The sequence below is a fragment of the Nicotiana tabacum genome, chromosome 14 (genome assembly GCF_000715075.1).
Source record: "Nicotiana tabacum cultivar K326 chromosome 14, ASM71507v2, whole genome shotgun sequence".
NCBI classification, from domain to species: Eukaryota; Viridiplantae; Streptophyta; class Magnoliopsida; order Solanales; family Solanaceae; genus Nicotiana; species Nicotiana tabacum.
In genome coordinates, this window is record NC_134093.1 from 7,429,261 (window position 1) to 7,444,867 (window position 15,607).

The 15,607-nt window shown below is 40.7% G+C and overlaps 1 protein-coding gene across 1 annotated transcript; it reads right to left on the reverse strand.

Annotated features, from left to right (window-relative positions):
• Nucleotides 1–10,927: 10,927 nt before the first annotated feature.
• On the reverse strand, nucleotides 10,928–13,564 carry LOC142168789 (uncharacterized). Its single transcript, XM_075229941.1, has 4 exons — nucleotides 13,284–13,564; nucleotides 12,185–12,825; nucleotides 11,724–12,045; nucleotides 10,928–11,033 (listed from the first exon to the last, which is right to left on the reverse strand). Exons 1-4 carry the CDS (start codon nucleotides 13,562–13,564, stop codon nucleotides 10,928–10,930), a joined length of 1,350 nt encoding a protein of 449 aa, XP_075086042.1.
• Between the last annotated feature and the right edge of the window lie 2,043 nt (nucleotides 13,565–15,607).

Genomic DNA, 15,607 nt, shown 5'->3' on the forward strand with positions numbered 1-15,607 from the left:
AAAGGTTGTAGAACAACTCGGTCTACAGGACTAGATCGTACCCGCAACCTTGGTTATAAATAGATTCAATATGGCATATGAAACCACCAAAGGCGAGATAATTCTGCCGATAAACGTGGCCGGGACCGTCCAGGAAACGAAGTTCCACGTAATCAAAGGTGACATGAGGTACAACGCCCTTTTTGGAAGGCCATGGATCCACAATATGAAAGCTGTACCTTCGACCCTCCACCAGGTTCTTAAATTCCCAATGTCAGAGGGAGTCAAAACAGTGTACGGAGAACAACATGCCGCGAGAGAAATGTTTGTCATCGAAGAAGTAATTCCGATATCGTCACCTTCATCAACAAAGGGGTCGGACTCAAAAGGGGAACGAGATGCCAAATAGCAATCACAGACATCAGCTTTGACCCAACTAGAAAATCAGAAGATTGATGAAGATGATGATCAAAGGATCCCTCGATCCTTCGTGGTCCTCGATGATTCTGACGCTACCCAATCAACGATTGAAGAACTGGAGCAAGTCATACTAATCGAGCATTGGCCCGAAGAAAAGGTATATCTAGGAACGGGGTTAACCCCTGAACTCAGGGAAAAGCTTATTCAATTTCTTATCGATAACATAGATTGTTTTACTTGGTCCCATTTAGATATAACAGGGATCCCACCAGATATAACGATGCATCGGCTAAGCCTGGACCCTAGGTTTAAACCGGTGAAGCAAAAGAGAAGACCCCAATCCGAGATAAAGCACACATTCATAAAGGACGAGGTAACTAAACTTCTCAAAATAGGGTCCATTCAGGAGGTGAAATAACCCGAAAGGTTAGCCAATGTAGTTGTAGTCCCTAAAAAAGGGAACAAACTTAAAATGTGTGTAGATTATAAGGATTTAAACAAGGTGTGCCCCAAAGATTCTTTTCCGCTGCCCAACATTGATTGCATGATCGATGCCACGACCGGCCACGAGGTCCTTACTTTTCTCGATGCCTATTTCGGGTATAATCAAATCCAAATGAATCCCGAAGACCGGGAAAAAACTTTATTTGTCACCAAGTATGGAACATATTATTATAATGTGATGCCCTTTGGGCTAAAAAATACAGGAGCTACTTACCAACGCCTAGTGAATAAAATATTCGAGGAACAAATAGGTAAATCAATGGACGTTTATATTGATGACATGCTAGTTAAGTCCATGAGCGCAGAGGACCATTTGGCTCATTTGCAGGAAATATTCGAGATTTTAAGGAAATACAACATGAAGCTCAACCCTGAGAAATGTGCTTTCAGGGTCGGTTTGGGCATGTTCCTTGGCTTCATGGTATCAAATCGAGGGATCGAGATCAACCCCGCTAAAATAATGGCCATCGAAGACATAACCATCGCGGACAATGTAAAAGCTGTGCAGAGGCTAACGAGACGGATTGCTGCCTTAGGCCGATTCATTTCAAGGTCGTCAGATCAAAGTCACAGATTTTTCTCTCTACTAAAAAAGAAGAACGATTTCTCCTGGACCCCGGAATGCCAACAAGTATTAAAGAAATTGAAGCGATACCTATCAAGCCCACTACTGCTTCACACTCCAAAGGCAGACGAGAAACTTTGCTTGTACTTAGCAATATCGGAAATCGCGGTAAATGGTGTCCTAGTTCGAGAAGAGCAAGGTACGCAATTTCCCGTTTATTATGTAAGTCGAACCTTAGGGGAATCAGAAACCAGATACCCACACTTAGAAAAATTAGCGCTTGCTTTAATAAGTGCCCCTAGAAAGTTAAGACCGCACTTTCAATGTCACCCCATATACGTATTAACCACTTACCCACTTTGTAATATTCTACACAAACCCGAACTATCATGCCGATTGGCCAAATTGGCCGTCGAACTCAGTGGGTACGATATCGAATATCAACCCCGGACGACCATCAAGTCTCAAATTTTAGCGGGCTTCGTGGCCGATTTCACCCCAACCCTCGTACCCGAAGTCGAAAAGGAACTCTTATTGAAATCGGGTATATCATCGGGGGTATGGACCCTTTTCACAGACGGTGCTTCGAACGTGAAGGGGTCCAAGCTAGGCATCATCTTAAAACCTCCTATGGGTAGCACTATTAGGCAATCTATCAAAACTTTTAGGTTGACTAACAACGAGGCCGAGTATGAGGCCATGATTGCAGGTTTCGAGCTAGCTAAAAGCTTGGGAGCAGAAGTCATTGAAGCCAAGCGTGACTCTTTACTGGTGGTAAATCAAGTAAACAAAACCTTCGAAGTTCGTGAGGATAGAATGCAAAGGTATTTGGACAAACTACAGGTAACGTTGCATCATTTCAAAGAATGGACTTTACAACATATACCTCGAGAACAAAACAGTGAGGCCGATGCACTTGCAAATTTGGGGTCATCGGTCGAGGAAGATGAGATCAGCTCGGGGACTGTCATTCAACTCTCAAGGTCCATGATCGAGTAAGGTCATGCCGAGATAAATTCTACAAGCTTAACCTAGGATTGGAGGAATAAGTATATTGAATACTTGGGGAACGGAAAACTCCTAACGGACCCTACGAACCAAAGTTGCTCGATTCACATTGACTGCAGATGGAACATTATACCGAAGGACATTCGATGGACCATTGGCAGTATGTTTAGGTCCAGGAGACACTGACTACATCTTACGTGAGATTCATGAGGGTACTTGTGGAAATTATTTCGACGCCGATTCATTAGTCCGAAAAATAATCAGAGCAGGGTATTATTGGATTGATATGGACAAAGATGCAAAGGAGTTTGTTCGAAAATGTGACAAATGTCAAAGGTTTGTACCGATGATCCATCAGCCTGGAGAGCAACTTCACTCAGTCCTATCCCCATGGCCATTCATGAAATGGGGAATGGATATCGTCGGCCCTCTGCCATCAGCCCCATGTAAAGCTAAATTCATTTTATTTATGACCGACTATTTCTCTAAATGGGTTGAAGCACAAGCGTTCGAGAAAGTAAGAGAGAGAGAAGTTAAGACTTCATCTGGGATCATATCGTATGTTGATTTGGGATACCCTCCAAAATAGTGTGTGATAATGGAAAACAATTTATCTATAGCAAAGTGACGAGATTCCTCGAAGATCACAAAATAAAAAGAATATTATCGACACCGTATCACCCTAGTGGGAATGGACAAGCCGAGTCAATGAACAAGACTATCACTCAAAACCTAAAGAAAAGGTTGGACGACGCTAAGGGGAGATGGAGAGAAATCCTACCCGAAGTTCTTTAGGCATATCGAATAACATCAAAATCCAGTACAGGGGAAACCTCGTTCTCCTTAGTATACGACTCTGAAGTCTTGATTCCAGTCAAAGTCGGGGAACCCAGTGCCAGATTTCGATATACAACAGAAGAGTCAAATCGCGAGGCTATAAGTACTAGCCTCGAATTATTAGATGAAAAATGAGAAGCTGATCTAGTCCAATTGGCTGCCCAAAAGCAGCAGATCGAAAGATACTATAATCGAAGAACCAATCTTCGCCATTTTAAAATTGGGGACTTAGTGCTAAGGAAAGTCACCCTCAGCACCCGAAATCCAAACAAAGGAAAACTGGGTTCGAACTGGGAAGGACCATATCAAGTACTGGAAAACGTCAGTAAAGGATCCTACAAGCTCGATATTATAAACGGCAAAATTATAAACGACAAACAACTACCAAGCAATTGGAATGTGTCGCACCTAAAACGATACTACTGCTGAAGTACGATCCTCCCATGTTCGTTTATATTTCGAAACTAACCCTTGCAGGAGTTCAATCAGGAACAAGGATGGGTCATTCAACCTATGGAACAGATCCTGTTCAATCAAAAACAAGGATGGATCATGCAGCACGAAGCCTTGGGTCTAAAAGCACGTGTTGCACTCTTTTTCCCTTAGAACGATTTTATCCCAAATGGGTTTTTTGCAAGGTTTTTAATAATGCAACCATTGATCGTGCTAACTTAGAACAATTTAACAGTATCCGAGGCCTCTTTACAATCAACCTCGAATACCGGTGGGGCATTACCCTCAAATATATCAAGTTCGATGCTAGAAAGTTACTTCATAACAACAAGGTTCCGATAGAAAAATTGTAAGAGCCAAATGGTCAAAACGAACCATGCTCGTGTAGATTGCTCGGTCCCTGGTGGAAAATATAAACACATGTATAACGACATGAAAAGAAACTTCTTTGCCCATATCTCTATTTCATGATCGATTACGCAAACAGGCTCAAGGGCCGACTCTTATTATGAGTTCGAGAAAGAACTCACTCGACCATTAAGCCTACAGGCTACATTACTTCGAGTTCGAATCACTCACTCGACTAATAAGACTACAGGCTACATTACTTCGAGTTCGAATCACTCACTCGACTACTAAGCCTACGGGCTACTCTTATTTCGTGTTCGAGCTAACACTCACTCGACCATTAAGCCTACGGGCTACCCTATTTCGAGTTCGAGCAAGCACTCACTCGACCATTAAGCCTACAGGCTACATTACTTCGAGTTCAAATCACTCACTCGACTAATAAGCCTACGGGCTACGTCACTTCGAGCTCGAATCACTCACTTGACTACTAAGCCTACAGGCTACATTACTTCGAGTTCGAAACTCACTCGACTACTAAGCCTACGGGCTACTCCTATTTCGAGTTCGAGTAAGCACTCACTCGGCCATTAAGCCTACAGGCTACATTACTTCGAGTTTGAATCACTCACTCGACTACTAAGCCTACGAGCCACTTTTATTTCGAGTTCGAGCAAGCACTCACTCGACTGCTAAGCTTATGGGCTACTCTCATTTCGAGTTCGAGCAAGCACTCACTCAACCATTAATCCTATGGGTTACATTACTTTGAGTTTGAATCGCTCACTCGACCTCTAAACCCACTGGCTATATTACTTCGAGTTCGAATCACTCACTTGACTAATAAGCCTACGGGCTACATCATTTCGAGTTCGACCAATCACTCACCCAACTACTAAGCCTACATGCTACCTTATTTCGAGTTCGAGCAAGCACTCACTCAAGTATAAAGGCTACAAGTTCCAAATTCGATCAAATTGCCTAAAGTCTTATGAAAACCTTCGTAAGGCATAAATGAAACAAAATTTTCACAAGGCAGAAAATAAAGGCAAGTCGGGAAAAGAAAAGATATTTATATATATATATATATATACAAGATTGCTTACAAGATTGTTTACAATGTCCGAAATGGAAACTAAGGACTAAGTTTCTTGGTTATCTCCGGGGGCAGTCTCTTCCCCATCGGGCTCCTCCCCTCTCTTAGACCCGCTCTTGCTCCCATCATCATCATCATCGTCATCATCAGAAGGCAAGGCTTTAGCATCGGCTTCGAGCTCTTTAGCCCTTTTTATCTCTTCGGTGAGATCGAAACCTCGAGCATGGATCTCCTGAAGAGTCTCCCTCCGAGATCGACATTTAGCAACTTTGGCAACCCAATGTGCTCGTACTAGCAGTCTCGGCTACCTCTCTTGCTTGTACTTGAGCAGCTTCAGCATCGGCCCGATAGATGGCCACGAATGCGTTTGCATTAGCCTTTGCTTCCTCGACATCAGATTTGGATTTGGCAAGTTCGGAGGCCAACCGAGCCTCGAGCTCCTCTAATCTTCTCGCTTTAACCAATCTCTTCTCCTTCATGCCTTGGAGTTGGCTTGCAGTCGATAACAATTGGGCCCGGACAGTTTCCTTTTCTGCAGCAAGACGGTCCATGCCATCTTTCCATCCTATGGTCTCTGCCCTTATTATATCAACTTCCTCACGAAGCTGCCCGATCATCTCGAGTTTCTCCTGCAGCTGTGCGATCGAAATATTAGCCTCCAATCCTGAATCAAGCCCATGAGTTCTTAATATTATCATTACCAGCTCGGTCAGGTCGGTCTGGTCTTGATGAGCCTTGGCCAACTCAGCTCGAAGGCCTTTGATTTCTTCTTCCCTTTGCCCGGAAAGGAGTCTAAGGGCGTTCCTCTCCTCAGTAACCCGTCAGAGGTCGGCCTCGAACTGATGCAGCTCAACTCGAGACCGAGAACATGCTTCTCGATGAACTGCCACGTCCTGAGAAAAAAGAAGAAAAGAAGTTAAAGAATATCAAACATAAAAGTAATATCAACAAAGAGAGTTTAGCTTACCCAATTCAAAGCTTACTAACTTCACAGAAAAGGCCCGACACATCACTAGGGCCAGCAGCGTCCTCGACCCCAGTAAACAAATCACAGAAAGGGTCCTCCCCTTCATGAGACCAGTTTATCTCGAGGGCCCCCAAAGCTTGGGCTTCCCGAATTGCCCATTCGGAAAAGGCAAGGAGATTGGGCGAATCTCCGATTACTATTGCCCTAAGCAACTCGCTTGGGGCGTTCTCCTCAGTCCGGAGAGCTTCGGGACCGGCCTCTTCTATACCCTCTGTTTGATAACTTCGGAGGGAAGCATCCTCGATCTCTAATGGTTCGGGGACTCTGTCCGAACCTTCCCCAGATATCTCATCAGTCCGAGGTGGAGCTTTATAAATCACCATCGATGCTGCTGTCTTTCGGGCATCGATGGTTTTCTTCGTTCGGGCCACTAGCACGGACCCATCTTTCTCTTCTTTTTCCTCGTCTTCATCCGTTAGACGCAAAACTGATTCCATGGTTAAAGGGATGGTATTCTTTCTCGGCTTATGAGCCATCCTCGTCTTCGATTTCGGATCTTCGAAAGAAGAGGCCCTCTTTCTGTTATTATCCTTCACCGGCTTTGGAACAGAGGCCGAAGCCTCTTCCTCGACGGACGAGGTCCTCAAAACCGCATCTTTGCCCATACCTACATACAGAAAAATTGATTTAAGTATGGAAAATATCTTGTTCAAACTACCAAAGATACGAGAAATGGGCTTACCATGATTTTTGGCCTCCCATCGGCCCTTTGACAAATCACGCCATGAGCGCTCGGCGTACATGAAGGTCGAAGCTAGATCCCATACCCAGTTCTTGAGGTCGGGAACTGCACCAGACATCCAAGGAATCGCTGCATCACAAAAGGGGGATATCAGTAAAAAGAAATGAAAGGGCGAAATAGTAAGAAATAACAACAGAATTACACTTACGCTTCATGTTCCACTCCTCGGGAAATGGCATCTTTTCAGTCGGAATCAGGTCTGAAGTCTTCACTTGAATGAACCTGCTCATCCAGCCTCGATCCCTGTCCTCGTCTATGCTCGAGAACAGAATCTTGGTAGCCCAGCGCTGAAGTTTTATTAACCCGCCTCGAAAGAGGCGAGGGCAATACAGTCGAATGAGATGATCGAGGGTAAAAGGCACCCCCTCGATTATGTTCACGAAGTAACGGATCAGAATAACGATCTGCCAAAAAGAAGGATGAATCTGCCCTAGGGTTATTTGCTATTAACGATAGATATCAATAATAACAGGGTCAAGGGGACCTAACGTGAAAGGGTAAGTATACACACTTAAGAACCCTTTCACGTAAGTGGTGATATCTTCTTCAGAAGACGTGATTACTATTTCTTTGTTCTCCCAATGGAAATCTTTCTTTAATTGTTCGAGGTTTTCCCCGGTTATCGAACACATATACCTCGATACTGGCTCATATCGGCCGAGAACCGATGAGCCTTTGTCGACCTTAAAATCAGAGGTAAGAACACACGCCCCAGGAACGCACTCCTCAGGCCGTGGCTCCACCGGTATTTTGTCAGCGGCAGGCTGTGAAGAAGAAGCATTTTGTTTCTGAGGAGTGATTTTTGATGTTTTCGCCATTTTTGATTTAAAGATTGAAAATAGAAGGAGGTAACAAAGATTTGGTATTTTGAAGAGAGATTTTACAGTGAAAGATTCACAAGTTTACAGATAAACTCAGAAGATACAAGAAAAAACTTTATAAAATTTGGAGATAGGAGACGGGAAAGAACTAAGTGGTAAAGAAAGGGACTACTTATAGATTAAGCAACGTCGGTTCAGTATCAACAGGGACCGACCATCGACTAACACGCATTAAATGCCTTGGAAAACTAAACCGACGGGATGACTATCATGCGCGTCATGATCGTGCCCGATGTAAGCGTCAGCTTATATCTAATCGATCTGTTGGGAATTCATATCGTTTCTCGCCACATCATTCCCGAGAAACGAGGGGACTATCTGTATACGGTCGAAAATGATTTCGGCTTTCGTACGTCTGATCGAGATGGGATCCGAAGAAGGCACAAACGATCTTCAAGTTTCAGGGATAGGTCAAATATCGAGCTCGAAGTCATTATCGAGCTCGGGTCCAAATCGAACTAGGATGAAATGCGATGGAATCGAGCTTAAGGGCCAGAGGCCAACCAATACCGAGCCCAAGTCATTACCGGACCCCGAGTCGACATCGAACTCAAACCTGCATCGAGCTCTGAAACCAGAAACCAACCGATGCTGAGTCCGACCAAGATCGAGCTCATAGACAAGAGTCGTTACAACCGCACTAAGGTAGAGAATCTCGGCGGAAATTAGGAAAAAACTTATTTATCGTGGGTTCCCCACTATATATTTTTTATTATACCTAAAGTAGGAACCTCCCACTATAAAAGGGATGGCTATATTTCTGTAAGGGAGAGGTTTTTTTGGGGGGACATACATTATAACTGAGATATCATACACTCCTATATTGATGAGTTATCTTTTTCTAGTTCGAGAGATTGATTCATCTTGTTATATCCATAAATCATCTTCTTTTCAACTTTGCTTATTTTTCATTCTCTACAGTCAACACCCGATATTTCTATTTACTTTTACGATTTGTGTCGAGTCATACCACATATCCTTAGAACTACATACAAATTCAGCTCTATCCATTTTTCGGGTAAATAATGTTCTCTTTGACAATCAAGAAGATATCTGAGTTAAACGCCAGCCATATGTACATAAAGTTTGCTTATATACCATATTTGCAGAATATATATTTGGTCGAAAGAAATTTAGTTGAACCTCCTTCATCACCTTTAGCTTCGCCACAGCACCAGAAACTTCGGCAAAAACTCATATTTGCTGTTGGATTTTGCGCGTCGTTAGCTCTATTCTTGAGTTAATTGGAAGGACGAATATTTTAATGGAACAATTCAATTAATAGAAGAGAAAAATATATAAGAGGGTTAAAATATCCATACTGCCTCAATCGTTTGACTCTTAACATTTTCTATTTATGCTTGAAAATGAAATATCAGCTAACATGATAAAGTAAAGATTAATTATTGTGTTCAATACACGGTATATGCCTATAATATACTCTATTTTATGTGATATTGTTTGATTTGACACGAAGTATAAAGAAAAAAAAATATTTTTGAAACTTGTGTTAGAACAAGCCATAAATACATGTAGATTATAAATCATTTCATTAAAAATAAAATAGAAAATTTAAATTTAAACTTTAATAATAAGAAATATCATTATTTGTGACAGAATAAAAAGCAGAGAGTATCACATAAATTAGGTCGCATGGACTATTATTTATATATCACAAACTCTAAAGTAATAATGGACAAAAAGTCTCAAAACATTAGAATATTTGAAGATTAATTATTGTCTTTAATATTCACACAGTATTTGCCTATAGAAATTGTAAAGCAATAATTAGCGCATAAACTCTTCGGGGTTATCCAATTGGTTTGGAGGGCGGTCATCTGTAGCGGTCATCCGTACAGATGATCTGGGATCGATTACCCCCCTCAATGCCTTCTGGGTTGAGCTTGTCGCACAGGGCTTACCTAGTACGGTTTACATTCCATGTGTGGTTTGTAGGTTATTACACAGGGAGAGGTTTACCCAGTGCTCACCCGAAGAGCAGAGGCTGTGACAGAGATGGTAGCGGTTGCGAATTTTCCCTCTTACCAAAAAAATAATTAACGCATAGAAAGTCTCAAAACATTAGAATATTTGATGTACTTAAGTATTTCGTTGACTTTATACTTCCAAATTCTCCAAAATTTCGACGTGTTTTCTTAGTCAGTATTTACCCACGAATCTTTATATTTTGTAGTGATGTCTTTTTTTTTTTTTTAATTAACTTTCTTTTGTATTAATCACCAAAGATGGAACTGTACAAATCCATAATCAAGCTAACTCAACTGACTATCTCAAAGTGTAAAAACAAACATAGCATACCTATTTATATATAGCACTAATGTATCTACTCTGTTCCTATAAAATATTGTTGTATATAACTCTTAACTCGAGTAGCTACTCTAACATTGCAAATATATGCTATCTCCCTTACAAGAACATCACTGTCTCGATACCTTTGCTCAAATATACGTGTATTTCTTTCAATCCATATTGCATATGAGATCTCAACATATATCATTCTGAATATGCTAGCCTTATTGGACTTCCCTTTCCCTTGCTTGATGATCCACTGGAGGTGTTGGTTCCAGCAGGTGGTGATCATTGGTACACTTTGAATCCACTTCATGACTTTATTCCACGATTCTATAGCATATGGACATTGCATAAGTAGGTGCTCCCTTGATTTATCCCGACCTTGACACATAACACAATGAGGGGTGACATTTAAGCCCCAGTTGACTAGCCTATCTTTAGTAGGTAGTCTTTCATGGAGTAACAACCACATAGTGAAGGCTGCCTTTGGTCTTGCAGAATTATGAAAGACTAGACATTTCCAGCTCACTCTTGGTAATTCTCCTAACAGCTGTAGGTATATTTGTCTGATAATGCACTTGTTGTGATCACTTAAGTTCTGTGCCTGCAACATGGTAACTCTTGATCCAATTATTCTTCTCACCATCCAACTTGCTTGATGTGGGATTGGCATGTGCTGTAGCTACTGCTGTTTGATGTAGTAAGCATTGATCCACCTTATCCATAGTTTGTCCTGTTTGTGAGCTAAGTCCCATCATGTTTTAGCAATTGCTGCTTTGTTCCACAGAGGAAGATTTATGAGATTAAGTCCACCAGCTGACTTAGGGGTACATATCTTTTCCCATGCTACTAACGCCTTCCTGGTTATTGTGTTAGTTCCAGATCAGATATAGCTTCTACAGAGTGCCTCTATCATTTTCAATACCTTAGCAGGCAAGATGAACAATTGAGCCCAGTAAGATTGAATGCCAAAAATAACAGATTGAACCAACTGCACACGACCAGCATAAGATGGCTTTTTAGCAGACCATGAAGAGATCTTGGCTGTGATCTTTTCAATCAAAGGTTTCCATTGTATGAGAGCTATTTTCTTTGTAGATAGATGAATGCCTAGTTATTTGAAGGGCAAGGATCCTTGTTCAAATCCTAGGTGAGCCAAAAATCTGCTCCTTCACATCTTGTTTCACCCCACCAAAATACATCAAACTTTTACCCAAATTAGCGTGCAAACCTGATGCTTCAGAGAACTGAGAGAAACATTTATATAATATGATCACTGAGGATAGATTACCTTTGGCAAATAACAAGAGATCATCAGCAAAACTCATATGAGTTATGTCAAATTTCCTACACCTGGGGTGATACTAGAATGTAGGCTCCTTCTTAAGCTCATGCAGGGATCTGCTCAAGTACTCCTTCACTATTACAAACAGAAAATGAGAGATAAGATCTCCTTGTCGAAGACCCTTAGCAGCATTGAAAGGTTATGTGGTTTCTCCATTCACAAGGATAGTATAGTCTTGATGCATTCCATTATCCATTTGATAAACCTGTCAGGGAAACCAATCTCCTCCATCACCCGTTGTAAGAAGATCCATTCTACTGAGTCATAAGCTTTTTGGAGATCAATCTTTATCATACACCTAGGTGACATCTGAGCCCTAGTATAAGATTTAACTAGTTCATGAGCTAGGATGACATTGTCAGCAATCTTTCTACCAGGAATGAAACCTGCTTGAGCTTCACAAATGATGAATGACATGACTTTCTGCAATCTAGAAGCCAAGATCTTAGAGATCATCTTGTATAGGATTGAACAGCAGGCTATTGGTCTATATTCTTTGACTGTGGTAGGCTTAGTCACTTTAGGAACTAATGTAACAACGGTGCATTTTATTGCCTTATAGATCTTTCGAGTTGAGAAGAATTCCTTTATAACATCTGTGATCTGATTGTTGATAATGTCCCATGCTTTTTTTTTTGAAGAAAACTGCATTAAAATCATCAATACCTGAAGCTTTATCATCACCAATTGCTTTAAGACTTTCAACAATCTCTTGGTTAGTTACCTCTGCACAGAGATCAACTCTTTGCTGATGAGACAGTGTATGACCATTCTTCATGTATGATCTGTTGATAGCAGGCAAAGAATTGATAGCTGATCCCATTAGTCTTTTATAGAAATCCACAATCTTTCTTTTGATGGCTTTAGGGTCAGTCAACTTGTCTCCTAGTAGAGTTGTGATTTCTGTAATCTGCTTCCTTTGAGTTCTATCCTTCATTACTGCTGTGAAGTACTTAGAATTAGAATCTCCAAGTTGTATCCATCTTGCTCTAACTTTTTGTTGCAGGACACTCTCTTCAATTAAGGACCACTTCTCAAGATTGAGTAGTGTTTTCTTCTCCATATCTAATAAAGCATCATTGCAATTCAGTGAAATCTGCTCTTGGATAACCCTCAGATCTATTCTAGCCTTCTCAATTTTCTGAGTGATGCCCCTGAATTCCCTAGAGTTTAAAGCTTTCAAAGCAGGTTTCAGGTCTGTCAATCTTGTCCAAACTGATTTCAAAGTACATTGTGTACTATGAGAATTCCACATGCTAGCCACTATTTGAGAAAAATCTTCATGTATTGCCCATATATTAAAAAATCTGAAAGGCACTCCACCAGTCTAAGTTGAAGATGACAGTGTTAATAGCATAGGAGCGTGGTCTGAAATTTGAGGCAAATCATAATTTGTTTCCACATGACCCCAAGACATCATCTATTCATAATTGCCAAAAACTCTGTCTAATCTACTGCAGACTCTATCTACTCCAGGCTGCTTATTAGACCATGTATAATAGTCACCCTTCCAAGGTAGTTCTGTCAGTGTTGTATGTTGGAGGCAGACAACAAAGTCTTGAATTTCTGAGTAGCTTATTGGATTACAAGATAGTCTATCATTGGGGTATAGTACTGCATTGAAATCTCCAGCTATTAACTATGGTATTTCTATACTCAGTGATAGTAGTTGTAAATTATCCCAGAGAGATTTTCTTTGTTCTAGCCCATTGTATCCATACACTACAGTGAGTAAACAATCTATATCACCTCTTCTACTTTTTACCTGACATGAATCATTTGAGCATCATCTTTAATACCAGTAATACTGAAGTGGCTAGTATCCCATAATAACCAAATCCTTCCATTCCTAGCATCCTTATAGTTTGTCAGTATACTCCATCTAAGAATAATAGCTTTTGAGATCCTTTGAGCATTCCCTTCCTTCACTTTAGTTTCTACAAGGTCTACTAGCTTGATTTTATTTTCCCTAATATACTCTCTAACCTCCTTATGTTTATACCTTTTATTTACACCCCTTATGTTACAGAACAACCAATTCATCATTGTTGAATAATAATTCTACCTCTATCCCCAGGTGGAATGTGCTCCTCATGTCTACTTGTTGCTACAACTTCAAACCTATTCTCACTGGGATGGGAGTCAAAAGTGGGAAGTTGATGAGATTAAGCTCAGGGCTTTGCATTGCTTTACCTTTGTCATCCTGCCTCTCAGCTACAGGTACCATGTTGTGCTGATTATTAATCTCCTTGGGATCAGGTGCCTTTATTGTTCCTCTTTGACCTACAACTTCTACTTTGTTGTCAATTTGATGTTGATCCTTAGATGAGATTACATTCTGAGGACCAGGTGCATTATGTATAGGTCCTTTGGTTCTCCATTCCTGTATGATCACCTTGTTATCTTGTTGTTTTAGTCTGGATGGGCTGCTGCATCATAGGTCGTGGCTGGTTGGAACACTTGTGTCCCACAACCAAGCACTTGTCACAATAAGTAGGTTTCCAGTCATAGGTAACAACTTGCAGAAATTTCTTTCTAGTAGGATCCATAACCATAATTTCAGTTGGCAATTTTTTTGTAACATTAACTTCAATATGTATTTGAGCAAAGGATACTTGAGTCTGGTTAGTAGTGCACTCATCAGCAAATATAGGGGTCCCAATTACACTAGCAATTCTGCCGAGAGAGCCAACTCCCAACATAACATAGGCAACTTAGAAAATTTGACCCACAATGGTATGAAAGTAGGAAATTCGTTCGTTAAATCAAAGTCAAGAGTCCATGGTTTTAGGATGATAGGCTTATTAGCAATTGAGTAAGGACCAATACATAGTATTTCTCGAGCATCTGCAATAGTTTGAAATCTAATAATATAATAGCCTTCATCATGGTAGAATAATTCAGGATTAGGAATATGCGACCAGTGCAAATTGATGTACCGTTTCATCGCATTATACCCTGGTCCATCCTCTAAGATACAAGCAATCAACGCACACCTCTATTTATTTTCTTCCCCTTCTACCTCTGATTTGTCTAATTGAACCATAGGCTGGCCATCAATAATTTGTGGTGGAATATAGGATAGTGACATACCATTAGTAGCAAATCGACTTTTCTGGAACAAAGTTGTCCATGGAGCTTTAGGTGTAGCTTCATTTGCTATCACCACCTCTTCTACTACTGATTTCTCTGACGAGCCTAGAGTGTTTACTTGACTTTGAGCTGGATTTACCAGTTTTACTGTTCCATTGACTGGTACTGTTGAAGAGGCTGCTAAATGACCAATTGTCACTGGAGAAATTAGATCTAGTCTCTTAGAAATGCCAGGATGAGTCGAAGTAGATCCAAATTCACATGCAGCACCTCCATTTGCTGGATCTGCAATTAGAACTGATGGAGGTGGGGTTGCTTCTGGTGTTGCTTTCTCCATCGGTGGTTGATTTTCAGTTACCACCGAGCTTACAAGAGTAGTTAACGGATGTTTTCTAGGTCGACCACGCCCTATGCCTCTCCCTTTCGCCATGGCTAACACAGGCGGCGTACGTTAACTAACGTGCGCCGAGAGTATGACCAGTTTGAAGTTTGGTATGTCTCTTCTTATATATATATATATATATATATATATATATATATTCATGCCTTAGAATTTTTTCTCTATCAATCAAGAAAGCTAAATCAGTTAATCACCAGCCACCAGGTACGTGTACATCCTTCAGTACTTCTCATAAAATAGGTCATTTATATTTGGCTTATTTTTTGTGAATACATGACCTATGGAAAAGGAGGAAATTTACATTTAGCATCATTTTTGCGCTTTATGATCTGGATATTCCTTTATTCGATTTTCATAGTTTCAAATCTTTCAAGCTTAATACATTTTTCCTTTTCCATTTTTAGCTCTCAAATCATCTCTTTAGTTCTTAATTCTTATAGTGTAAATCCAATATTTCTTTTTTCTTTTTTATTTTATGGTAGAAATTCTTCCTCCAACAACAACAAGAGTGGAACCATAGGCTCCTACGCGGGAGCATTATTAAAAGTCGTCGATGAATTAGTTAGAAGTTAAACGTCAACTCTTTTTTTGTTTTA

What these genes read in the sequence shown, in the direction of transcription:
- LOC142168789 (XM_075229941.1), bottom strand. Translation starts at nt 13,564, where the DNA reads ATGATGAATTGGTTGTTCTGTAACATAAGGGGTGTAAATAAAAGGTAT. An exon ending in GCTCAAATGATTCATGTCAG is followed by an intron (nt 12,826 to 13,283) that starts GTAAAAAGTAGA and finishes AGTGCCTTTCAG; the next exon opens with ATTTTTTAATATATGGGCAA. An exon ending in GAGATTGGTTTCCCTGACAG is followed by an intron (nt 11,034 to 11,723) that starts GTTTATCAAATG and finishes CACAATAACCAG; the next exon opens with GAAGGCGTTAGTAGCATGGG.